Genomic DNA, 25,671 nt, shown 5'->3' with positions numbered 1-25,671 from the left:
CAGGAAGCAGACACATGTTTAAAGGAGATTTGATACAAAGACAGAAGCAAGATTTTACTTTTAAGGCCTGCCTCCTCTCTGTGTTAAGCCTGTGCTCCGGCATCATTGAGAGCAGAGAACTCACAGACCTCTGTGCCCTGGTGTGTTGGTGTGTGTATGTGTGTGTGTGTGTGTGTGTGTGTGTGTGTGTGTGTGTGCGCGCGCGCACTCACCCTGTGGGAGCCCCAGGTAATATTAGAGAGCAATGAAGAGTGATGTCCCTAACAGGCCTAAATAGTAGGTTTTGGCATATATGTATGTCATATCTATGCCAAAGTAGGAGCCCTTGGTGGCACAATGGTTAAGCACTTGGCTGCTAACCAAAAGGTCAGCGGTTTGAACCCACCAGCCACCCACGGGAGAAAGATGTGGCAGTCTGCTCCTGTAAAAATTACAGCCTAGGAAACTCCATGGGGCAGTTCTTCTCAGTCCTGTAGGGTTGCTCTGAGTCGGAATTGACTCGATGGCCCACAGTAACAGCAGCAACAACATGCCAGAGGGGTTCAGCTTCTGTTGCTTCTCACAAACAGCACCCATGGGAGAGGGAGTGAGGGTTCAAGCCACCCCGATCACTTGGGGAAGTACAAGGCTGACAGCTGAAGGCTCCCAGAGCGGCAAGTATCACCTTTCTCTTCTCTTGGGCCGTTTCAGCTGCCTGCTTTTGATGGACAGAGGCATCTGGCTGCTAAAAATATCCTAGTGACCAAGTCGTCCCAATTCCAACTAAAGCTGACCATGGCAGGAGCCCAGTACTTAGCACATACAGATGGTTTCTTCTTGCAAAGGAACTTTTCAACGTTTCCAAGCCCAGTCCTAGAACCACACACACCCAGGTCACTCTCTGCTCTGTCAGCTTTGCTGGGTGACACAGGAGACCCTTCCCAGATCACGGTCCTCTTGCCTGCCCACTCCTGCCCCCAGGAAGAGGGGTGGAGGGGGAGGTGAGGGCCTGGTGCTGAGAGGGGTAGGGAAAGGGAGGTGGCTTGCCCATTTATAGTCTTGCTCTTTGGGATACTGAAGGTGCTGAAATAGCAGCAATGACAAGAGACGTGCCTCAGTGTTAGATATCCCCTGTGCTGGCCCGAATGTCTCTGAGATGACAGTTGTGGGAATGGAGAACGTGGAAGTCTTCCCTTCCGAGGGCAAAGGCCGGGGTCTGAAGGCCACTAAGGAGTTCTGGGCTGCGGATGTCATCTTTGCTGAGCGGGCCTATTCTGCAGTGGTTTTTGACAGGTATGAAACGTGGGGAGTTGCTGTCCCCTCTCCTCTTGGTTTGACTGATGCCAGACTCTGAAATGCTTGTTCTCAAAATCATCAGGGATATGATCATTTCTAACAAAATGGAGCATCTAATAGTCAGCTGTTTTCTGGCATATCTTTTTCTGCAAGAAGTCTTTGCCAGTGTGGTTGGCTCTGGTCCCTGGAGGCCAGTTGTAAAAGTGAGATGATGCTGTGGGGCCCTGTTCACCAGACGCTGGTGAACTCGGTCGAGTGGGGGTGCTGTGTGTGGTGAGAACCAAGGGCGAGGGCATGGAAAGGTGGGTGTGGTGCTGTGGGAAACGCTTCCTTACAGAAGGCTCCATGTTTTTAGCTTCTTTTGATATAATGTTAGAGCATAATGTAATTACTGAGACTTTAAAAAATTAATGGTAATTACATAAGTAACACAGAAATAATCATTTACCTTTGAAAAATTAGAATGTCACTGATAAAGCAATAATCCCCTTTTACCACCTCCTTCCTCACCCCTTAGTCTTAGTCCCCTCTGTCTTCCCTCAGTGGTAACCCCTGTTGTGATTTTAATGTGTTTCCTTATAGAATGTTCTTGCACCATTACATACCTATATGTACACTTAGCAAAATGTATAGTTGTAGTTTGTGTATTTATTTATTTATTATAGAAAAGGTATCATTCTTCAGGTGTCATTCTAGAATTTTTCACCAAACAATACGTTTTTGATGTCTATCCTTATGGGAACTAGAAATCTATAGATACTTTTTTTCTTTTTTAAATCCCCAAAAATGTTTCTTTGAACAATATGTAGAGCTATCCATGTTGGTCCATATGCTATATGTTGTAAATACTCCACTCTATGAATATGTGAAATTTTATTATCCGTTCCCCTATTCTGAAACATTTGATGGTTTCCATAAAGACAAACATTTTTGCAACTAAAAGCTTTGACCGTGTCTACTTGTGCACATGTGTGATTGTTCTCTAGGATGTGTATCTAGAGGAGGGATTGCTGGACTGTGGAGGCTGCTCTTTTCAGGTTTAATAGGCTCCCCACTGTGGTTCTATTAAATTTACATTCCCACCTTCGTGTAGGAGAGTCCTCATTTCCCCACAATCCTGTCTACAGTTGTCTCCCAAATTTTTAAATTCTTACAAAATTTTTATGAAAAAAGAAAACACAACTTTACACTGCGGTTAAATTAGAATGACAATACTTTCTGAACCAAAAGCTGGGGTGACCTGCCTGGCATTCATGTGGTCTGAATCAAGACTGCCGCTGGTAATCGAGGCTGCGTGGTTGGCTGATTGTACCTGCCATCTTGAGAAGGGGCACTGCTTTCAGAGATAACTTCATTAGTGTCCAAATTCCTTTTTCTTCCTGCCTACCAAAACCTTCACGGAAAAGGCACGGAACTGAGGGATATGGCTCACCAATACCTGAGGAATATGAGGGGCTGAGGTGATAGCAATAGCTCCTCGAGGGAGTGTGTTTATTTTATAAATTTATTTACCTGTGTGTTGGGTGGGGTGAATGCATTGGAGACTCAATTAGATTCAGAGCTAAGACATAACACACCAGAAGTTCCGGGGCCGTGAACGTTGATCTTGGTGCTGTCACTGAGTTGCCGCCTGACTTTGTCAAGAACACCACCATTTGTTGACGCCAGTGCCCCCAAAGCCAATATATCAAATCAGTTTCCCTTTCAAGAATGTTTGGAGTTGAGTGGATTTTCTTCCATTTTTAAAGGAAAACACACTTTTTTAGAAAATCAGGAATAAAAATACATTATCACACGAAGATAACCACTCTTAACATTGTTGTGTAGTTCTTTCCAGTTTGTTTAAAACATAGGTTCCATTTGTTTGTACTACACAGTTGGGATCTTATTAAATAAACTATCATGTTTTTTCATTTGATAGTTTAGGCATCTTCTGTGCTACTATACACTCATAAACATAGTATTTAGTGGCTGCATGCTCGTCTATCACTCCCTTATGACTGGACACTTCGGTTGTTTACATGTTGATGTTGTTATAAATAATTCATTATTCATTGAAAGTAATCACTACAAAAACAATGTTAGTGTACATTGCAGATAAAAATGCTACATAAAATATATTATTATTACAATGGTAATAAAAATTGGGGTGATTTGAGTAAGTGATCTTTAAAATGATAGCAAAAAATCTAAAGGAGATACTTTTTAAAAGTGATTTACCCAAACTTGCCACTGCACAGATGAGGGATGGCTGTTTCTTTGGGCACGCCTGAGATGGCCTGGAGTGGCATCAGATACAGCTTGTCTTCACTTGCATTGTAGGTTCCTGGTGAGGCTCAGCCACTGTAGATGAGACACTTGAGTGGGGAGGTAGGACTGAGTCAGCCACAGAAGTTTATCTATTCAGTCACTCTATAAAAGTGGCACTTTCTAATCCATGTTATTCTAAGCTAGCCTTTCTGCTCTACCTCTCCAAGCATGAAGAAATGTTATTTTTTTAATTGAAAACTGCATTAAATGAAAATTCTTTTAAACAATATATGTAACAACAAAAACAACACACACACACACAAAGTTAGCAAGAATCATCTGTGAAACCACTGCTCAACTTAATTGTTATGTGTCATTGAGGTGACTTAAGACTCATAGCAACCTCATGTGAGTAGAACTGCCCCATAGGGCTTTCTAGGCTGTAATCTTTAGGGAAGAAGATCGCCAGGTCTTTTTTCTGTGGAGCCGCTGGGTGGGTTCAGCCTTTTGGTTAGCAGCTGAATGCTTAACCATTGCGAGCCAGGGCTTCTCCGACTTAACCTAGAACATTCTTCCCTGTCTTTCCCTATCCTGTTTCCTGCCTGCTCTAATACTAGTTTTATCACATCTGTATGTATTCCTAAATTATATATAGTTCTATTTTTAAAAAATAGATTTTATTTTTTAGAGCAGTGTTAGGTTTACAGAAATGTGCGGAAAGTACAGTTTCCGTATATCCCCTCCCCTCTGCACATCACTTTATAATTTAGTTTTTATGTTTTGAGCTTTTAAACAAAGCTATAGTATTATATGTGGTTGTATGGCACTCGCTTCTTTAACTCAAATGTTTATTGTATTATTCATCTGGATAGTTTTGTGTTGCTGTTGTGCTGTCGAGTTAATTGTGACTCATAGCGACCCTATAGGATAGAGTAGAACTGCCCCCATAGGGTCTCCTAGGCTATAATCTTTTTTTTTTTTAAATAGGAATTTTTTTGAGAAGACTTCCTGTATTTATTTTGAGAGTCTGTCAGTTCTGAACTTTTTTTGTTTTTAAATTGTGTTTTAGGTGAAAGTTTACATAGCAAATTAGGTTCCCATTTAACAATTTTTATACCACAAGTGGATGGCTTTAACAAACGGAAATTTATTCTCTTACAGTTTAGGAGGTTAGAAGTCTGAATTCAGGGTGCCAGCTCCAGGGGAAGGCTTTCTGTCTCTCTTGGCTCTGGGAAAAAGTCCTTGTCATCAATCTTCCCTGGGTCTAGGAACTTCTCAGCAAAGAGATCCCGGGTCCAAAGGATGTGCTCTGCTCCTGCTCTTCTTTCTTGGTGGGAGGAGGTCCCTTTCCTCTCTGCTGGTTTCTCTTCTATATTTCAAAAGAGATTGACTTAAGATACAACCTAATCCTGTAGATTTCATCCTGCCTCGTTAACGTAATTGCCCCAAATCCTGCCTCATTAACATCATAAACTAACAAACAAAAAAACTGGTTGCCATCAAGTTGATTCCTACTCATAGCAACCCTATAGGACTGAGTAGAGCTGCCTCATAGGGTTTCCCAGGAGCAGCTGGTGGGTTCGGATTGCTGACCTTTTGGTTAGCAGTTGAATGCTTAACCACTGTGTCACCAGGGCTCCATTAACATCATAGAGGTAGGATTTGAAACACATAGGATAATTCCATCAGATCACAAAGTGGAGGACAACCACACAATACTGGGAAGCCAAGTTGACATACATTTTTGGGGGACACAATTCAACCCGTAACACATATGAAATACTTTCTTCTGATGAGTTGTAGACAGGGTGGGGGTGGTGGGAGAAACACTAAACTAAACGTATACTTTGATTGTAAGACACATTCATAATTCAGAATACTAAAATATAAGGGAATAAGTTTATTTTAGAATGGAACGAATATAGCACATGTATAGTATTTTACGGATTCCAGGATACGTACTTGATTTTAATGTCTCTGAAATCATGATACATCCTATAATCTATGGCTCGTATGGTTTAATTGGCAGCATTTTTGTTACTTCTTAATGGTAAGTAAAAATGGTTAATTTAATAATTGATAGTATCTTAGATTCAGTGTAATTAAGATAAATATATATTTTTGTCTCTCAAAAAAGTGAGATTATTGTGAAATCTATTTTCTTTACCTCACAATATCTTGGGAGAAACTTTCTACACCAGTATCCTTCTATACAACTTTTAATGGCTATATAGTATTCCTATTGTTGATGGTTTTATATATATACAATTTAACTAGGTGGCATATTTTGTGTTTCAAGATTGTTTCCTACTTTTCCTAGTATATTTTCTGTACATCTCTGATTATTTGTTAAAGATAAGCTCCCAGAACTATAAATTTTGGATTCAAAAGACATTTTAAAGGTTTTTGATACAGAATTTCCAAATCACCTCATCAAAGAGAATCATACCAGTTGTCTTAGTTATCTGGTGCTGCTGTAACAGAAATACCACAAGTGGATGGCTTTAACAAAGAGAAATTTATTCTTTCAAAGTCTAGGAGGCTAGAAGTCTGAATTGAGGGCACCAGCTCTGGGGGAAGGCTTTCTTTCTCTGTCAGCTCTGGGGGAAGGCCCTTGTCATCAATCTTCCCCTGGTCGAGGAGCATCTCAGCGCAAGGACCCCGGGTCCAATGGGTGCACTATTCTCCTGGCTCTTGTTTCTTGATGGTATGAGGTCCCCATGTCTCTGCTCACTTCTCTCTTTTATGTCTCAAAAGAGATTGACTTAAGACACAGCCTAATCTCATAGTCCTGCCTCATTAACATAACTACCAGCTAATCCCACCTCATTAAAATCATAGAGGTAGGATTTACAACAAATAGGAAAATCACATCAGATGACAAAATGGTGGACAATCACACAATACTGGGAATCATGGCCTAGCCAAGTTCACACATATTTTGGGGGCACACAATTCAATCCATAACACCAGTGTGCTCTACTAGTAGTATAACTGTCTTTCATTTTTCATATTTTACAATTTATTGTTTTAATTTGAAGTTTTTTTATTATTAGAGAACTGGAAGTTTTTTTATATGTTTGTTGGTCATTAACATTCTTTTGTGACTTGTCTAATTTCTGTTGATGCCCTCATTTTTTAAGTATATGTGCAACCCATTTGTTTATTTCTTTATGTCCAAGTTTTCTAAATTATTTGAATTCTTTTGTATAATTTTTTAGCCTTTTTGATTTTAATTGTTTTATAGTTCTCAATTTGATTTTTTTCTTTAATTTTGCCTGTATTTTATTTACTTTATTTTTAAAAGTATTCATTTTTCTTAACTTTCATGTACCCTTTTAAATGATATCTAAGCTTTAAGTTTCTTTTTCTTTTAATTGATTTTATTCTAGTTATTTATCGTGATATTCTTTTCCTTTTTGTATTTAGTTCATTTTATGTCAAACAAAGTGAGAAGATAAAAGTGAGGCTAGATCTTTATCTTTTCTCTAGTTGGTCTTGAAAGGGCTCTTCCAGCCCCTGGAGTAGAACCTCTCTGTCTTTTCCCAATTCCAAAATCCATCAGTTGGATAACCCAGTTGACCCACCACTAAAATCCATGGAACACTATTTATCATAATATGGGACGAAGTCATATCATCACCGTCACCATTATTATCATCATCATTATCTTCTAACAATACCTACACCTGGCAGACATAGCGCCAAACTGGAATGGATCTAGAAGAATTAACCGAGTGAAGGAATTTGAAGTATGTTTTACAGTAACATTGGAGAACCTCTTCTCCTTATAGCCATCTATGGATAACGAATTGTAACTTGGAAGAAAAAGGATTCTGAACTTTTTTTGAAATCAATAAAAGTGTTAGAACCAGGCACTTAGAGCAAAAGTTATAGAGCCATATTTCAGAACAAAATAGGGGGAAACAGTCCTAGGAGTCAGAGCCCCATTTAAGAATTCCAAAGGCCCTGGGCCCCCTTACTGTTAGAGGCACCACTTCATGATATGTTAAAATGTAGTTTGTCACAGAAACAAAAAATCTTTAATGGTTATGAGGGAGAGGAGGGGTGGGGAGGGAAAAACTAAATAGACAAGTGGTAACTTTGGTGAAGGGTAAGACCGTACACAATACTGGGGAAGTCAGCACAACTGGACCAAGGCAAAGTCATAGAACCTTTGTAGACACGTCCATACTCCCTGAGGGACCAAGTTACTGGGCTGAGGGCTGGGGACCATGGTCTTGGGTGATATCTAGCTCAATTGGCATTAAACAAACAAACAAAACCATTGCCATCGAGTTAATTCTGAGTCTTAGCAACCCTAAAGGTCAGGGTAGAACTACCCCATAGAGTTTCCAAGGAGCAGCTGGTGATTTGAACTACCAGCCTTTTGGTTATCAGCCATAGCTGTTAATCACTGCACCACCAGGGCATAGCATAGTTTATTAAGAAAAAGTTCTACATCCTACTTTGGTGAGTAGCGTCTGGGGTCTTAAAAGCTTGTAAGCAGCCATCTAAGATATTTGACTGGTCCCTCCTGATCTGGAGCAAGGGAGAATGAGGAAAACAAAAGACACAAGCGAAAGATTAGTCCAAAGGATTAATGGACCACGACTACCACAGCTTTCACCAGACAGAGTCCAGCACAACTAGATGGTGCCTGGCTACCACCACTGACTGCTCTGACAGGGATCATCTTAGAGGGTTCCGGACAGAGCTGGAGAAAAATGGTCTGACAGATACTGGAGAAACCTCGAGCGTATGGCCCCCAGACACCCTTTTAACTTAGTACTGAAGTCACTCCTGAGGTTTACCCTTCAACCAAAGGTTAGACAGGCCCATAAAACAAACAATAATACATGTAGCTCAACCATGTATATGAGACTAAGGGGCACACCAGCCCAGGGGCAAGGGCGAGAAGGTAGGAGGGGATAGGAAAGCTGGATGAATGGAAATGGGGAACCCAAGGTCAAGAAGGGGAGAGTGTTGATGCTTCGTGAGGTTGACAACCTCACAAAACAGTATATGTGTTAATTGTTTAATGAGAAACTAATTTGTTCTGTAAACCTTCACCTAAAGCACAATAAAAAAAGAAAATGTAGTTTGTGCTTACCACTTCTGAATGGATTTTTATAACTTTTGAAATTGTTACTGATTTCCACTTTGCATTTTTTTTTGTTTGTTTTCATTTTTATGATTTTTTGGAACTAGTAAAAGGTGTTGTCAGGTCCCAAACCTTCTCCTAGGCCACCTAGAGCTTTTCAGCCTTTGACACAGTGCTTCTGTTGGCAGAGGGGTAGAACAGGCCTGTCAGTGCTGCTGGAGATGGAAAGGGCTGCTTCCAAGGCGGTGCAGTTCCTGGTGACAACTGAAAAGTATGCCGTGCATGGGAGAGCTGGACAACAGAGTGGGATTTGGGCCATATGACCCTGAAGATCTCCTCCACCCAGAGATTCTATGGGTTATGATTTCTTCATCACATGCAAAGGACTCCAGTGCTGTAAGAGAGGAGTGCTAGGCTAACACAGGAAGGGAGCTTACTCTGATTATTATTTTATTTTAACATCAGATACAAGAAATAGCACAGGAATGATAGTTGTGGACAGTTTTAGGTGCCAAAATACTACTCATTTATTCCTGTTTAATAGTCCTCAAACCAAAAACCAAACTAGTTGCCACTGAGTTTATTCCCCCTCATGGTGACCCCATGTATTGCAAAGTAGAACTGTGCTCCACAGAGTTTTCATGACTGTGTCCTTTTGGAAGCAGATTGCCAGGAAGCAGATCTTCTGAGGCACCGCTGGGTGGGTTTGAACTGCCAGCCTTTTGGTTAGTAGTTGAGTGCTTAACTGTTTGCACCACCCAGGCAACCTTATCTGTTGTCATTGAGTCATTTCCGATTCATGGCAACCCCATGTGTTTCAGAATAAAACTATACTCCATAGGGTTTTCAGTGGCTGCAATTTTATGGAAATAAATCGTCAGGACTTTCTTCCATGGTGCTGCTGGGTATGCTCGAACTGCCAACCTTTTGGTTAGTAGTCACGTGCAAACCGTTTTTACCACTCAGGGACTTTAATAGTCCCAGATGTCTTGAATTTAGAGTTTATCTAGTCTAGGAGTTCCTAAGTTGAGTTTGTGGATCCTTAGCTAAAAAAACACCTATAATTGGAGGGTTGATATTGATGTGCACACATGCTTTCTATTTCTGGGGAGAAGGTCCATAACTTCCTTCATTTTCAAAAAGATCCCCAAGCCAGAAAAGGCTGAGACTCATTGAGTCTGTCGAATCCTGTCTTACAGATGGGGAAACTGAGACTTAGTGAGGTGGAGGCCTTGCCCAGGTCACCTGGGGTGCATCATGGAACAGGACCGAGTGTTCTGGTACCTCATCACCTCTCACCGCCTGGACAAGTGGGCTTTACAGCATTGTGTACTTAATTTTCTTTTGTTCCTGTCAGCCCAATCAGTAATATTTAGTCTTAATAATAGAAAGGGTACTCATCCATCAGTTTTAGAAGCATCAAAAGCTGGTTCTGAACATGGATGTCCCTAGAAAACATTATGTTAAGTGAAATAAGCCAGGCACAAGGGGATAGATACTGTATGACTCCACTTGCATGAAATAATCTGAATAAACAAATTCATAGAGACAGAAAAGTAGATTACAGTTACCAGGGGCTGTGGGGTGGAGAAAAATAGGGAGTTACTGCTTAACGGGTACAGAGTTTCTGTTCAGGGTGATGAAAAACTTCTGTAAATAGATAGTAATGATGGTTGCACAGCATTGGGAATGAATTGTACCCTTAAAACAGGTAAAAGTTGCAAATTTTATGTTATATACATTTTACCACAGTTTTAAAAAAAAGCTTGTTCTGGGGGTCTGAAAAATGGTTAGAATAAGAAATTCATAGATAAGAAACAGGAATATACATATAATTAAAAAGAAAAAATGCTTGTAATAACAAATCAATGTGTTAGTTTCTTAGAGCTGCTGTAACAAGTTGTCATAAACTTTGTGGCTTAAAATAACACAAATTTATTGTCTTATTAAAGTTCTAGAGGTCAGAAGTCTAAAATGGATCTGCAGGACTGTGTTTCCTTCTAGAGGCCACCTCCACTCCTTGGCTTGTGGCTGCCTTCCTCTGTCTTCCAAGCCAGCAGCATAATGTCTTCTCCCCCTCTACCTCCTGCCTCTCTCTTATAAGGACCCTTGTGATTGCATTGGGCCCACTCAAATAATCCACAATAATCTCTCCATTTTAAATTCCTTATCCCGTCTGTCAGTTTGTCATACTGTGGTGGCTTTTGTGTTACTGTGATGCTGGAAGCTATGCCACCAGTATTTCAAATACCGGCAGGGTCACCTATGGTGGGTAGGTTTCAGTGAGTTTCCATACTAAGGCAGACTAGGAAGAAGGACCTGGTGGTCTACTTCTGAAAATTGTTGTTATTAGTTGCTGTACAGTCTATTCTGAAAATTAGCCGGTGAAAACCTTATGGATCACAACAGAATACTGTCTAATATAGTGTTGGAAGATGAGCCCCCTAGGTTGGAAGGTACTACACAATAGCTGTAATGACGGATTCAAACGTGGAGATGGCACAGGCGCGGGCAACATACTGTTCTGTTTTACATAAGGTCGCTGTGAGTCGGAGCTGATTTGATGGCAGCTAACAATAACAACGACCTTAATTACATCTACAAAGTGTCTTTTGCCTTGTAAAAAACACTCACAGGTTCTGGGGATTAGGATATGGGCGCTCGCACCCTGTACCCATTTCGAATGGGGGCTGTATGCCCAAGAGGTCACTCCCACAGCGGCTGGCAACTCAGAATCTTTTGTCCATATGTTTGTTTGTTTTTGTTTTTTAAAATAATATTTTATTTATTTACAAGTTAGAATCAACAGACAAGGAAAAAGACAGTCTAGGGGACCAAATGGGGAGATGACTGAAACCCTCAGGGGTCCCAAATGTACAAGATAAGGAAAAAGGGAAAACAGAGTAGAAAAAAAAAAGTCAGTTTAAAAAAAACAGAAGAGCTCCCCCTTCTTCCCTCCCTATGGAAGCTGAGGGGCCCACAGCCCCACCCCCTCAGCCTCACCTAGCTTAAAATAGAACAACCAACTTCAGTACAGGGCCCTTGCAAGTGAACAGGGCAGCCATGGCCTCAGTAACCCCTTATCAGGGCCTTTTGCCCACTCCTACCCTGTACCCATTTCGAATGGGGGCTCTGTGCCCAAGAGGTCACTCCCACTGGGGCTGGCAACTCAAAATCTTTTGTCCAAATGTTTGCATTTGGGCAAGATGTTACTGTTGTTCACCCTACCACAACCAATAATATGAATTTCCTAGATTAATTTAATTCATTACAAAAAACCTTAAGAAGGAGCAAGGATAGTGGATTTTTTTTCAAGTTGTTTATATAAAAACTTGGCCAGTTGCTAAACGATCCAGGAGATTATGTATGTGTATAATGTGGTCGCTATGAGTTGGAACGGACTTGACGGCAACGGGTTTGGGTTTGGCTTTGTTTATGTGTGTAGGTAAAAAGACAGAGGGAGGCATGAGAAAAGGTCACGCACATTTTAAAGAAATTAGTGTCAGCCAGGCTCTTTGAAAACCAAACCAGTCATGAGCTTCTTCATGTCCTGAGCAGACAGCTGGGCTTTTAGCCGGCGTGCTTCTGTGTGGGCCTGTGGGATTGCCAGGATTAGTCACGGGTAGTGTGGCCTTTTATCTGATAACAGCTGGTGAGCGGGTGGTGGGGGCAGATGATGCTATAAATGGAAACCAGTTAAGAAGGGGATTAGAGAAATTCCTGAACGGTCTGTTCAGAAAATGAATGAAGAAGTATTTGTTAAAATATTCAGTTTACAGCCTTAAATGTTTGCACTTGATGTTGAGGATAACCACTGGAGATTTAGAAGGATGCCTTTCATTTGGCATTTTTAGCTGCGAAGGCAATGCTCACATGATCATATGTGAGCTGTATTGCTAATTTCTACTAAATACTTCTTAAAGTCAAACTTTAGAAATAATTAATTACCTTTTAAACATAGATTAGATCAAATGCCGTGTCCCCCTGCCCATCATGACATCATCTTCATTCATGCAGGAGAGCAGGCTGTGATCAGAGCCAGAGCTTGGGAAATGCATACAGGCCTGAGTGGGGTGTGTGAATCTCATTTACCATGTGAGTTCTGGTAGAGAAAAGCTTGAGAATTGCTGCTTTAATACAAGGGATGTTAGAAATCAATAGGCAACCCCTCAGCCTGATCCAAGGTAGAAACACCAGCTACCTCCTTATGCAGGGGCATGTAGTAATAAGTACAAACATGGATTCAGTGATATCCCTGAAGGGTTGACATATTTGTGGGAGACGACATGGACCATTTCAAAAGTACATTAGGCCAATGCCGTGGGGAAAACAAAATATGCTTACCCCATCTGGTCATGTTGCTCTTCTCAGGAAAAACCTTCAGTGGCTCCCCTTTGCCTACAGAATAATGATATATTATTACTGAGAGTGGCCAGGGCAGTGGTGGTTCAGTGGTAGAATTCTCGCCTTTCATACAGGAGACCCCAGTTTGATTCCCAGCCAGTGCACCTCAGGCACAGCCACCAGTCATCTGTCAGTGGAGCCTTGTGTGCTGCGTGATGCTAAACAGGTGTCAGTGGAGCTTCTATACTAAGATGAACTAGAAAGAAAAGCCTGGTGATCTTCTTCTGATAATCGGCCGTTGAAAACCCAATGGATCACAATGGGCTGTTCCTATTGGGCATGGGGTCTCATGAGTCAGGGGCCAACTCAATGGCAGCTCACAACAACAACTGAGAGTGGCATTCTAGGTGTCCCACAGACTGGTCATCTCTCTGACATTGTTTCCCTCTGGTACAGCCAGTGACCCTGCCAGATAGCCTCCCCTGTTCTATACATGCCTGCATGTCCCCACATGAAAGCCTTTGACTCATGCCAGTGTCTCTCCCTGTGAGTGCAAACTCAGCACACCTTTAGAGGGTCAGCGCAATGTCTCCTCACGTCCTGGGTGATTGTCTTTCCAGATTCCATGCCTTCCCCACCTCAGTGGAATTAAAATCTCCCGTCTTTGAACCTCTACAGCAAGTTATCAGCACGCGTGGGCTGCATGCCTCATCTCGTGTTTATGTCCCAGTCCAGCCTGGGGACTACTCGAAGGCAAGACCTGTGTCTAGGTTTCCTCTGTCACCTGGCTTGATGCGCAGCACTTAACAGATGCTCAGTAAATACTTGTGAAGGGAAGGAATAAAAGGAGGGAGGCAGAAGAAAGGAAGGGGAAAGGAATTTAAAATATCATAAAGTTCTCTAAGTTCTTGTGGGATAGGATGTGCTTTAATACAGACCTCCCCCGTTTTTGCAGGGAGACCTCCTGGTGGGCTGAGAGTTGTTAAGCAGTCCTCTCTTGTTGTGTTTTTGGTAGGCTTGTCCACCATGCGGGCACATTCTGTTTGCGTTTATCTGGCCAGTACCTGGTTATTGCCATACAAGGGGCTGAGCAGTAGCTGCCCTTCCAGAGCCCTTGACTCTGACAGATGACATAACCCAGCAGGGCTGTAGAGAGAGCAAGGGGGGCTTCCTGGCTGGGCAGGGAGCCCTCGAGGGTGTAGTAAGAGCAGTGGACATTGTGGCTGCGTCTCCTCTCTGTGTGGGAGCAGCGTCCAGCATCAGAGACCCCAAGGAGAATAATATCCCTATGAGGATAATAATAACCACTATTCAAAAGCGTTGTTGTAGAGATAAAAAAAAAATCGCCAAAAACATCTCTGAAAAGTGCAAAGTGCTGTGTAAATGGGAGTTAATATCCTGTGTGTGGATGGGAAGAATGAGACTCAGAGGAAAATGCGACTTGCTGAGGGTCACCAGCTAAAGACCGACTGGGACAGGCACTCTTTCTCCTGGAATACGAAAAGTGGTTTTAGGACTTCATGTCTTTTGGATACCCTCCCCGACTGGGGGAGGAAGGGAAATGCCCTTGCCCCCATACAGGAGGTTCTCCTAGAGTTGGGGTGTCTTTCTCTCTGGCAGCTGCCTAAGAGTTGGTGAATGCTGAAGGAGAACAGGGCCCCAGAGACCACCTGGTTCTCCCTCCCCATGTTACAGATGCAATGGGTGGACCAGGCTGACGTCTGCTGAGCCTAACTCTGTGCTGGCTAATTTACATATGTGACTTCATTTACCCTTCACAATCAGAGAATGATGGGATTTCAGGTGATGACAACATCTTTGTAGTCTTCTTTTTGCTTGATTTTTTTTAATAATAAATATGCTTCATTAAAAAAATAATAGTCTAAAAGACATCAAGATCTAGGTGTTGCTATTCTCGTTTTCACTTAAGGAAACGAAGGCTCAGAGAAGTTAGGGGACTTGCCCAGGGTCACACAGCCAGTAGATACGAGAGTCAGGAGTTGAACCCTGCTCTGAATGACTTTAGGTCTGACTTTCCTTAATACCCATTCTGCCACCAGTGAGGAGAGATGGACATGGAGGTTCAGAGGGTTAGTTTTTTTTAAACTTCCCTGAGATTTCCCTGGCATGCCCCTCCAGAAGGATTCATTGTGTTTTGGCCGTCTCTACATTCTTGCTACTCAAAGTTGCGGCGTCAGCATCGCCTGGGAGCTTGTTAGAAATGCAGACTCTCAGGCCCCACCCCAGGCCTAATGAATTAGAACCTGCATTTTAACAAGCTCTCCACTGGTGTGTGTGGACACTAACGTTTGAGAAGCCCTGCTCTGCATCATAGCTGTCCTCCTCCTTCTTCCCAGTACCAGTCTCAGAGCCAAACCTTAATGGCAGGTGTGAGGTAGTCAGCCTCATCCTAAAGAGACCTAAATTAGGAAATCTCTTCCTGGGTTTCACCCCCTTTTAAGGCCTGACTCTGGGCCCTGGAGCCCTGGTGGCGCAATGGTTAAGTGTTCGGCTGCTAACCAAAAGGCTGGCAGTTGGAATCTACCAGCCGCTCCTTAGAAACCCTATGGGGCAGTTCTACTTTGTTCTGTAGGGTCACTATAAGTTGGAATCGACTCAGCGGCAGTGGGTTTGCTTTATTTCTAGGCCCTATCAAAACTAGAATGGAATATAAAACAGATTTGTGAGCTTGTAGAAAATAGTTTGGTGGTTAACATTTGGAACTCACTATGAGTTCACTATGAGAAAAAAATCTTTCCAAATTGGTCATATTTTCTTTTTAAGAAGAGTAATTGAAATTTTATTATCACAAAGTGATTGCAAATGCTTGCTCATGAGGTAATATGATAGTGAGATGTTACTGAACTGATAGTTGAATTGATTCGAGTCCTGATAAGTGATTATATCAGTGATTGTAAAGGTCTCTGTGTCACCCAGTTGGAAGTGAAGTCCATATTGCAGCACCTCAGAGTTCAGTTTACTGCCCTCTCCTGTGCAGTGTGGTCCTTAGTGACTTTGAAGACATGGAGGGTGTCTTAGTCATCTAGTGCTGCTATAACAGAAATACCACAAGTGGATGGCTTTTAACAAAGATAAATTTATTCTCTCACAGTCTAGTAGTCTCCCAAGTCCAAATTCGGGGTGTCAGCTCCAGGGGAAGGCTTTCTCTGTCAGCTCTGGAGGAAGGTCCTTGTTGTCATCAATCTTCCCCTGGACTAGGAGCTTCACGGCGTAGGGACCTGAGTCCAAAGGATGCGCTCTGCTCCTGGCACTGCCTTCTTGGTGGTATGAGTTCCCCCTTTTTGCTGGCTTCCCTTTCCTTTTATCTCTTGTAAGATAAAAGGTGGTGCAGGCCACACCCTAAGGAAACTCCCTTTACATTTGATCAGGTATGTCACCTTAGTAAGGATGTTACGTTCTCACCCTAATCCTCTTTAGCATAAAATTACAATCATGAAATGGAGGACAACCAACAATACTGGGAATCATGGCCTAACCAACTTGACACATATTTTTGGGGGGACATAATTCAATCCATGACAGAGGGCATTCTGCTGGAATTTATTCTTCTGGACATAATATGGCTACAATTCACAGCAGATGGCTTCCTGCATAACCAGGGCCTGTTAGAAGTGTATTCAGTCAATTCCAGGGAGCCTGGAGGTAAATGCCAGGATGTGCATTCTTTCCCTTTGAGCCAGGCTTGGAAAACTCTCTCTACTGAGAATAACAGGCGGTGGTGTACCAAGGATGGGGTGATCTTGGTACAGGCAAAAAGAGGGTGGTGTCATGGTTAAGGCTGTGTGTCAACTTGGCTGGGCCACGATTCTTAGTGGTTTAGCGGTTTTGATGTAGTTTGGCAGCTATGTAATGATGTAATCACCTCCATAATGGATATTTTATAATGCAGTCACTTCCATGATGAGATCTGCTATGAGCAGCCAGTCATTTGAAAGGGATCTTCCTTGGGAGTGTGGCCTGCATCCAGTATATGTGGGCTTTCTGGCAAAGCTCGAGGGCTGTTTGCTCACCCCGAATCCTGCATCTCGCTCATGTTCATCTGACCTCTGGTTCTTGGGACTTGAGCTGGCAGCTTACCTGCCAGTCTTGGGATTCATCAGCCTCCACAGCCTGTCAGACACACGTGGATTCAGATACATGTGTTTGTTTTGAAAGTTTGTAAGGTTCAGAATCATTCATGTCTCCAATCCCTGTGACAGTGTATTTTCCTGCATTTTAAATAGATTAGAAATAAATAATGATCATCAAGATAAAGAAGCAAAACTTCTGTTATTCTAAGTGACCACTTGGAGTTTTTATTTATATTTAAGATTTAAGACAATGAAGCTGTGAGGTGTAATATTTTTGTTTGTTGTTACTGCCATCGAGTTCGCCCCTGACTCGTGGTGACCCTGCTCACAATAGATGAAACGCTGCTTGGTCCTGCGCCATCCCCATGATCAGTTGGGGATTGGGCTGTTGTGCTTCACAGGGATTTCACTGGCTAATTTTAGGAAGTAGATCACCAGGCCTTTCTTCTCGGTTTGTATTAGTTTAGAAGCTCTACTGAAACCTGTTCAGCATCATAGCAAAAGCAAGCCTTCACTGAGAGACGGGTGGTGGCTACATAGGTGCAAATTTCAGTTTATACATAAAATATGTATATCAATCTGAATATATGGATAAAAATAGAGATTATACTAGAATATTCTAAAAATATAAATTTGAGTGTAAAATATTAGAGCAGTCCCAGTGTGGGGTGGCTCTCTGATGGGTGCCCCTGAGGCAGGCAGGCATGGAGTTACCGGTGACAACCACAACTGTTGTGCTTGCTTTGACTCATCCCTTCCCGCAGTTCCTGACTCTCCTCCCTTTCTTTCCTGCCTTGAGTTTGTATTTCTGGTCTGGGTCCTGATACCCTAGAGGCAGGCATCCTCTCCTCCTTCCCCTCCCCAACCTAAGACATGCTGTCAATTTCCGGATGACACAAAGCTTAGCATATCAGTATAAAGGATGACAATAAAATCTAAATGATCTTAACAGTTTGCAGTGCTACACTGAGAGCAACAAGACAGGGATAAAGGTAAAGACCTCACTTCAGGTAAAAAAAATCCAGTGCCAAGAAGAAACTTTTGGGGGTGTTGGATGTGTTTACTTTCTTGATTGTGGTGATGGTTTTGTGGGTATGTGCAAATGTCAGAACATACCAAATCGTACATTTTAAATATATGCAGTTTGTTGTATGTCAGTTACACCTCAACAAAGCTATTTAAAAATTTCAATGCCATATGAACAAGCTGAGGGAATCTCTGACTCGGCTGCAGTACCTTTGAGAATGCTCGGGAAGTTTTAGTATAATTTCACTTAAAATTAATGTGAGGAGTTTGCTAAAGAAGCCCAATGTCCAGGTCCAGGAAGCACGAATACCTCTACTCCAGGACTATAATACTGTATTCTGGCCACACAATTTTAAAGTGTTGTCACTCAGGGTCCCCCCCTTGAGTGGCCAGGAGACGAGATTTGGAGTCTCTATGGGCTCCAGTTTGCTTGGGTTCTTCCTCATGTCAGTTCCTGCTTCTTGTTAGCTGCTGTTGAGTCATCCCCAACTCACAGCCACCCAATACACAAAGGAACACCTGCTGCCCGCTCTTGCACCATCCCTATCACCTGTGGTGGATCCATGGTCCTGCACCGTGCTTATCATCTGTTGTGGATCCATAGGGTTTTCATTGGCTGACTTTCAAAAGTAAATCTCCAGGCCTCGCTTCCTAGCCCATCTTAATCTGGAAGCTCCACTGAAACCTGTTCAGCATTATCGCAACACACAAACCTCCAGATGGGGTGGCTGTGCATGAGGTGCATTGGCCGGGAGTTGAAGCGAAATTTCCCGCGTGGAAGGCGAGAATTCTATCACTGAATTACTCAAAATACCTAGTCCCTGCTAGTGAACTTCAAATTTTTTTTTGCCAGAGAATGTGATCCTGACTTGAGACAGGTGGGAGAAATTCATAGCTCTCCATCTTCAGGGGTTTGGAGATTCCACTAAATGGTCAGGGTTTCATGTGAGCCCCATGTGTTCTATTCTGCTGAAACGCTCATGACAGATGACCTTCTCAAGCACAGCACACCCTCTGTGGCAGTTAAGGTGGCTGTGAGTTCTGTGCAATCCTAAGCATGCCAGCTGTAATTCTACTCCTCCTCTCTCACTAAGAAAGCCTAGGGGAACACAAGTCAGTGAGAAGGACATTGTTGTTGGGATAACTTGAGGTTGCTACCATTTATAAATAAGCAGTCACCTTTCATGCCCTTGAGTACTACACACCTCACAGCAGATGGGGTGCACCGTGTGGAGGCTAAAACCTGGCTGGACTCAGGGAAGCCCAGCACTGAGCTCAGGGCACCAGCCTGTGCCGTGCCCTCACCTTGGCTACACACCTGTCTTTTTTCTCGTTTGCTCCATTACATCCTGGACCACTGGGCCCAGGCTTTCAGCTGGTCCTTGAGCCTGGTGTGCTAGCACTGGCTGCCAGATCTTGCCTGTTTGCCCTGCTACCCTGCTATGGATTGAACTGGGTACCACAAAAAGATATGCTGAAGTCCTAACCCTCAATACCTCTCAATGTGACCTGGTTTGGAAATAGTGTCTTTGAAGATGTTATTAGTTCAGTTAACATGAAGTCATACTGGAATAGGGTGGGTGTGTCCTCGTGCAATATGACTGTTGTCTTTATAAAAAGAGAAGAGACACAGAGACGTAGAGGGAAGATGGCCATGTGAAGAAGGAGTAAGAGATGGAGTTACACTGCAGCTGCAAGCCAAGGCATGCTGGGAGAGACAAGAAACAACCTTTCCCTAGAGCTTTCAGAGGGAGCTGGCCCTGCACATCACTGAACCTGTTTTCATCATTTCTTTGCCTCGGTCGCCAGCTTTTCTGTTCCCCACGTTGCAGGAGCCTGCAGTTAGGACCTAGAAATACTGTGCATCACACCAGATTTGACTCACTATGAATGTCAAGTGGTATTTTGGAATAAGCTTTCTTCATTCTAGCTTATGCCCTTTTCTGTTTGAATTATGGGTTTGGCATGGGGAGACGTGTAGCTTTCTAACGGGAACACTTGCAGGCCAGAAGCACGGCTTTGTCTACCCAGGGTAAGGGACCTCATATCCCTACATCTCCCTTCCTCATCCATCTAATGGGAGCGCATTATTGAGCTGGGAAAATATGTCGGCATCAGTGACATCACTAACCTTGTAATTCTTGCAGTTGTAAAACACACAGAACTGTGACGTGTCATATCGTGTAGACCTCATTTTGTGTATTGATTATCATGTTTCATGTCTCGTCGTATTTTTTGATAGGTATTACTTTTTTATTCTTTTGTGAAAAGGACATCGTATTGCAACAACGAGAAGGACATGTGACATAGAACGCCCCTCCAGTGGTGGTTCAGTGGTAGAATTCTGACCTTCCACATGGGAGACCTGGGTTTAATTCCCAGCCAGTGCACCTGCTGCTCAGCTACTACCCATCTGTCAGTGGAGACGTGTGTGTTGCTATGATGCTGAACAGGCTTCAGTGGAACTTGCAGACTAAGATGGACTAGGAAGAAGTGCTGGCTATCTGCTTCTGGAAATCAGCCAATGAAAACCCTATGAATCACAAGGGTCTGATCCGCAGCTGATCACAGGGATGGCACAGGACTCGGCAGTGCTTCGTTGCATGGTGCACAGGGTTGCCATGAGTCAGGAGCCAACTCAATGGCAGCCAACAACAAAAACCCACAACACAGAGCCAATGACCTGTGACTTGGACAAAGGACCAGGAGGAATTTAGAACCATTCTGTTGGCCTAGAAGAATTGCTGGGTTACTGAAGTCTTTTCTGTCATGTGTTCCAGGAATACCCCGTACTTCCCATATCATAGTGCTTATCATACTGCATTGTATTGCAAGTTTAATTGCTTCCCTGATAACTTGTGTCCAACACATAGTAGTATTCTTAGTGCCTTACACACAGTAGGCTATTAATTTATATTTGTTGAATTGAATTGAAAGGCATATGTGCAGAGGGCAACAGTGTCTCCCACATTGAGGTCACTTAAAAATAATCTGCTAAAGGAATTGCTTCAGCTGGAAGGGACCTGTGGAAGCCCAAGCCTCTCATTTTGAAAAGTGGGGTTTGAAGTTTAGAAAGATACACACTGGTTCATTGAGCCAGTCCTTGAACCCAGGTCTCCAAAAGGCCGGGGAGGGGCCCTTTGCACTGTGCCCCACCCCAATCACGTGTTCTCTCCCCCCATTTCCAGCCTGGTTGACTTTGTGTGCCACACCTGCTTCAAGAGGCAGGAGAAGCTGCATCGCTGTGGGCAGTGCAAGTTTGCCCATTACTGCGACCGCACCTGCCAGAAGGATGCCTGGCTGAACCACAAGAACGAGTGCTCGGCCATCAAGAGATACGGGAAGGTGCCCAATGAGAACATCAGGTCAGAGCTGGGCCCCGGGCTGGTGCTTCCAATTCCCAGACGTCAGGCTGGGATGATGGCAGTGAAAACATCCCCAGGCCCAAAGAAACTAGGTGGTGGGCTGAGTGCAAGTCAGGAAAGAGCCCTCAAAGAAACTGGATATTGTCACTTATACTCACCCCCTTGGGTCCGGGAGCCCATCTCAGTGGGAGAGCCGGGTGTCTAGAGCAGCCCCAGTCAGAGCTGGAACTGCCTGCAGACTCATTTTGTATATGGCCTCCCAATGGTTAATTTTCTTCTTTAATTTAGCTCCTAATGTTAAAAATTGGGAAATTGCACAATTTTAACAATCAGGGTTTCTGGCTCCTCTTGGAAAAAAAAATCAGAAGGTTTGGCAAAACCAGCTGGAGTTCAATGCCGTCTTCTCCCCACTTAAAAAGTGCAGAGCATTCCAAGTCACCAGAGCTGTGGTCTCGAACACAGCCCTCTGCACTCATTACACCCACACGGTGTTGCATTTGTAACAACCAGTGTCCTCTCCTGGCGGCCGTTGCCAGAAACCTTAGGGCCACGGACCTGGGGAATGCTGCTTCAAGAGCTCGCAAGTCCTGGAGGCTCTGCTGGGGTAGGGGCTTGGCAGGATGCCAGGCCGTGCTTAGGATGCTGGCAGGGGGAACAAAGGAAATGGAGGTGGTGAAGTTGGGAGAATTTTCTCTGTGTGTGTGGGGTGAAGTTGAGGTGCAGCATGGAATCATCATATCCTGGTAATTTTTAGGAAACCGTAAAATAAAATGGCTTAGTCAACCCCCTTCTTTCCCCCAGTTCCATCTGTTGAAACCCTACTTATTCTTCAAGGCCCAACATTAATGCCACTTCCTGTGACAGGAAGCCCACTCTGGACTGTTACAGTTGATAGTTTCTTCTGATGCTGAGTTGAAATGTGCCATCCATTAGCCTCTACTCTCTGTGCTTTGCAGTCATTTCCCAAGTATTTCGAGACAGCAGATCTGCCGCATACCCGACCCTGAGTCTTATTTTCCCTAATGATGTTCTGGGCTGCATGTGGGGGCACCTTGGTTCCCAGGCATTTGGGGCCCCCAGGAGACCCTCTCTCAGAAAGAACTCTGTGACCCAAACTAGAGGAGAAAGGAGCCTGAGTTTTGCCAAGGGGGTCTGTCCTCATAGACAAGATCTGCCCTGGGCCACCAGCGTCTCCCAGGCTCCTGGCCAGCCTGTAGTCAGTGGGTGATAGCTCACCAGTTTCCTCTTGTGGGAACAGTGCTGCCCAACAGTTACCAACAGCAAGTGTGCCCTCTCTGCCCTCAGGGTGAAGTACACCCTCTGCCTCACACGCACCCCCTACCTGCAGCCTTGCCTCTTTCTCTTCCACTCCAGCCAGGTCAGGTGACTCCCTGCTTTCTGCATATGCCAGTTCTGTGGCTGCCTCCCAGTCTTTGCTTATACTGTTTCACCACCTGGATTACCTTCTCCACTTTCTCTCTACCCAATCATTAAGAATACAAATAATTTCACACATAGTATGGACATCCATTACCTCACTTTATCATCAAAATGAATCTGGAGATTAGCATGGCAGGGAGTATCATCTCTGCTTTACTGGCCACCATATGGATTCAGGGAGGTCAAGTAAATTGCCCAAGGTCACACAGTAAGTAGTGGAAGCAGACTTAAACCCAGGCCATTAGACTCCTTATCCACTGCTCTTCCCAGTTAACCATACTATTAAGAGAGATGCAGGCTTCCGCACCTCACCGTGTCCCCAGACTCCATCCATGGTTTCCAAGACCCCGCTTGATCTGGCCCCTGCCAACCCTCCACCTTTATTTGCTCCCCACTCATTGCTCCCTATACTCCAGCTGCCTTGGCCTTACTGCTGTTTCTCCATCGTGACGAGCTTGTTCCTTCTGAGCCTTTGTACTCACTGTTCTGTCCTCCTGAAAGACCTTTTCCCATCTGCACAGAGCTGGCTCCTGTTCTTTCCAGCATCAGCTCAGATGTACCCCCTCCAAGAAGCTTTCCCTGATCACCTTAGCTTCCCCTCCCCAAGCCATCCTCTGTCGCGTTACCAGTTGCCGTTGAGTCGATTCCAGCTCTTGGTAACCCCGTGTGTGTCGGAGTAGAACGGTGCTTTATAGGGTTTTCAGTGGCTGATTTTTCAGAAGTAGATCACCAGGTCTTTCTTCTGAGGTGACTCTAGGTGGACTCGAACCACCAGTCTTTCAGCTGGTAGCCAAGCGTGTTCCCTGGGTGGTGCAAATGTTCAGTGTGCTCGACTGCTAGTCTAAAGGTTGGAGGTCTGAGTCCACCCAGAGGCACCTCAGAAGAAGACCTGGTGATCTACTTTCGAAAAAGCAGCCACTGAAAACCCTGTAGAGCACAGTTCTACTCCGACACACATGGGGTTGCCGTGAGTTGGAATTGACTTGATGGCAACTAGTTTTTGTATCCTGTTCCCCTACTTTATTTTCTGTGTAGCATTTAACAACAGTTAAAATTATCTTGTTTATTTGTGTCTCCCCCACTATCAGAGGCTTCATGAGAGAAGAGATTCTGTGTGTCTAGGTCAAAACTGTACCTTGTGTCCTACTCCACGACTGGCATGCACTCTGCACTCAGTGCTTGCTGAATGAGTGCATGACGCAGCCACTTCCCCCACAATGCCCCCTCCACAGGCTGGCGGCGCGGATCATGTGGCGGGTGGAGAGAGAGGGCACTGGGCTCACGGAGGGCTGCCTGGTGTCTGTGGACGACCTGCAGAACCACGTGGAACACTTCGGGGAGGAGGAGCAGAAGGAGCTGCGGGCGGACGTGGACACTTTCTTGGAGTACTGGCCGCCTCAGAGCCAGCAGTTCAGCATGCAGTACATCTCACACATCTTTGGAGTGGTACGGCCCTCTGGCTAAGCTTGCCTCCTCCAATGCCCCCTCCTCCCACCTTCACCATTTTCCTTCTCCCTCCTTCCTTCCTCCTCCACCTTTGGGTGGGTGGGTCTTCTCAGAGGAGAATAGCACCGAAGAATCCCCATCTGCCCTGGACGGTGACTTCTATTCCATAAGGAATGCATCTAGGCCAGCAGACAGAGACTCTGGTGAAGTCTGCCTTTTATTTACCAGATGTAGCAGAAATACCTGCTACCCTTTCTATTTCTAGGCCCAGGGATGGGCCCCTAAAATGACTCATTAAAACAAACCTAGAGATTAGAGAGTACAGTTCCTCATGAGGGACAAGGAAGAGAGAAATGGCAGCTGAGATTGCCTAACTGGGAAGTTTCTAGACACTGCGAGGCCAGAGTGGAAAGGGGAAGCCAGGAGACAGGCTGGAGGGCAACAGGATCCTGGTCTCTGTCTCTCTGGCCTCGCTCACTCTGAGGCCACTCCTGCTCTGTCTGAAGATGGCATCCGACTGACAGACTTTTATTATCTCTCAGTGGTAGGTTTGGGAGGTAATTTATCTTCTTGCTTACCTGCACATTCTAAATTTTTCCACCCAGCATTGGAAACAAAGACCAATCCCCATCCCTTCCTGCCCACCAGTCACTTTAGAAATGAGACCCTTCCTTTTCCCAGGACTGATGGGCAGGATTATTGGGGATCCTGCAGTAGGGGGGCATGGGAGCCAGGGAGAGGAAAGTCAGGAATTTGTGGTAGATCCTGCAAGGGTGGCCGAAGCTGTGGCCTCTGCTGGCCTTAAAAGTCCAGGAGGCGGGGATGGGAGCCCTGTGGATAGAGAAGCTCAGGCCTTGGGCTCCGGGGGTAGATGTCTTTCATCTGGCAGGCCAGGCCCCTCCTGTGGTGCTGGTGAGCAGGCTGAGAGAGAGAGAGAGGGGGGTTATTGTAACAACTACGGCGGCATGATCTCACTCAGCATCTCTGGCATCCTCATTACATGACGGTTTCCGTGAATTACTTCATGCAGTCTTTACAACAGTGAGGCGAGGCCCATGCTTTTAATATTTCTATTTTATAGAATGGGAAACTGAGGCCCAGAGACCTTCCATGACCTCCAAAGGCCACACAGTCAGCTGGTATCCAAGGAAGAACTAGAACCAGTCTGTCTCATACCAGCGGCTCTAATCTTAACAGCTGTGCTCCACAGCCTTGGGGTGAATCGGTGTGACAGACCAACCGTGGGCATCCTTGCAGGGGGCCTGGAGACTAGAACTATAGGATTCTGTAATCACCAAAGTTTAGAGCTGACAGGATCCTTAGAAATCAT

At 44.3% G+C, this 25,671-nt stretch overlaps 1 protein-coding gene across 1 annotated transcript in view; it reads left to right on the top strand.

Annotated features, from left to right (window-relative positions):
- The first annotated feature begins 1,084 nt into the window (after positions 1 to 1,084).
- SMYD1 (SET and MYND domain containing 1) overlaps positions 1,085 to 25,671 on the top strand; it is a 46,654-nt gene continuing 22,067 nt past the window's right edge. Inside the window, exons 1-3 of the mRNA XM_023742348.1 lie at positions 1,085 to 1,272; positions 21,279 to 21,455; positions 24,128 to 24,341. Of these exons, the coding sequence (XP_023598116.1) occupies positions 1,136 to 1,272; positions 21,279 to 21,455; positions 24,128 to 24,341 (528 nt within the window). The 5' untranslated portion in view covers positions 1,085 to 1,135. The remainder of the gene's footprint in view (positions 1,273 to 21,278; positions 21,456 to 24,127; positions 24,342 to 25,671) is intronic.

The sequence above is a fragment of the Trichechus manatus genome, unplaced genomic scaffold (assembly GCF_000243295.1).
Source record: "Trichechus manatus latirostris isolate Lorelei unplaced genomic scaffold, TriManLat1.0 scaffold00208, whole genome shotgun sequence".
In the NCBI taxonomy this organism is placed as follows: domain Eukaryota; kingdom Metazoa; phylum Chordata; class Mammalia; order Sirenia; family Trichechidae; genus Trichechus; species Trichechus manatus.
Note: the sequence above shows the minus strand (reverse complement) of the source record. Positions and strands in the feature narration are given on the sequence as shown.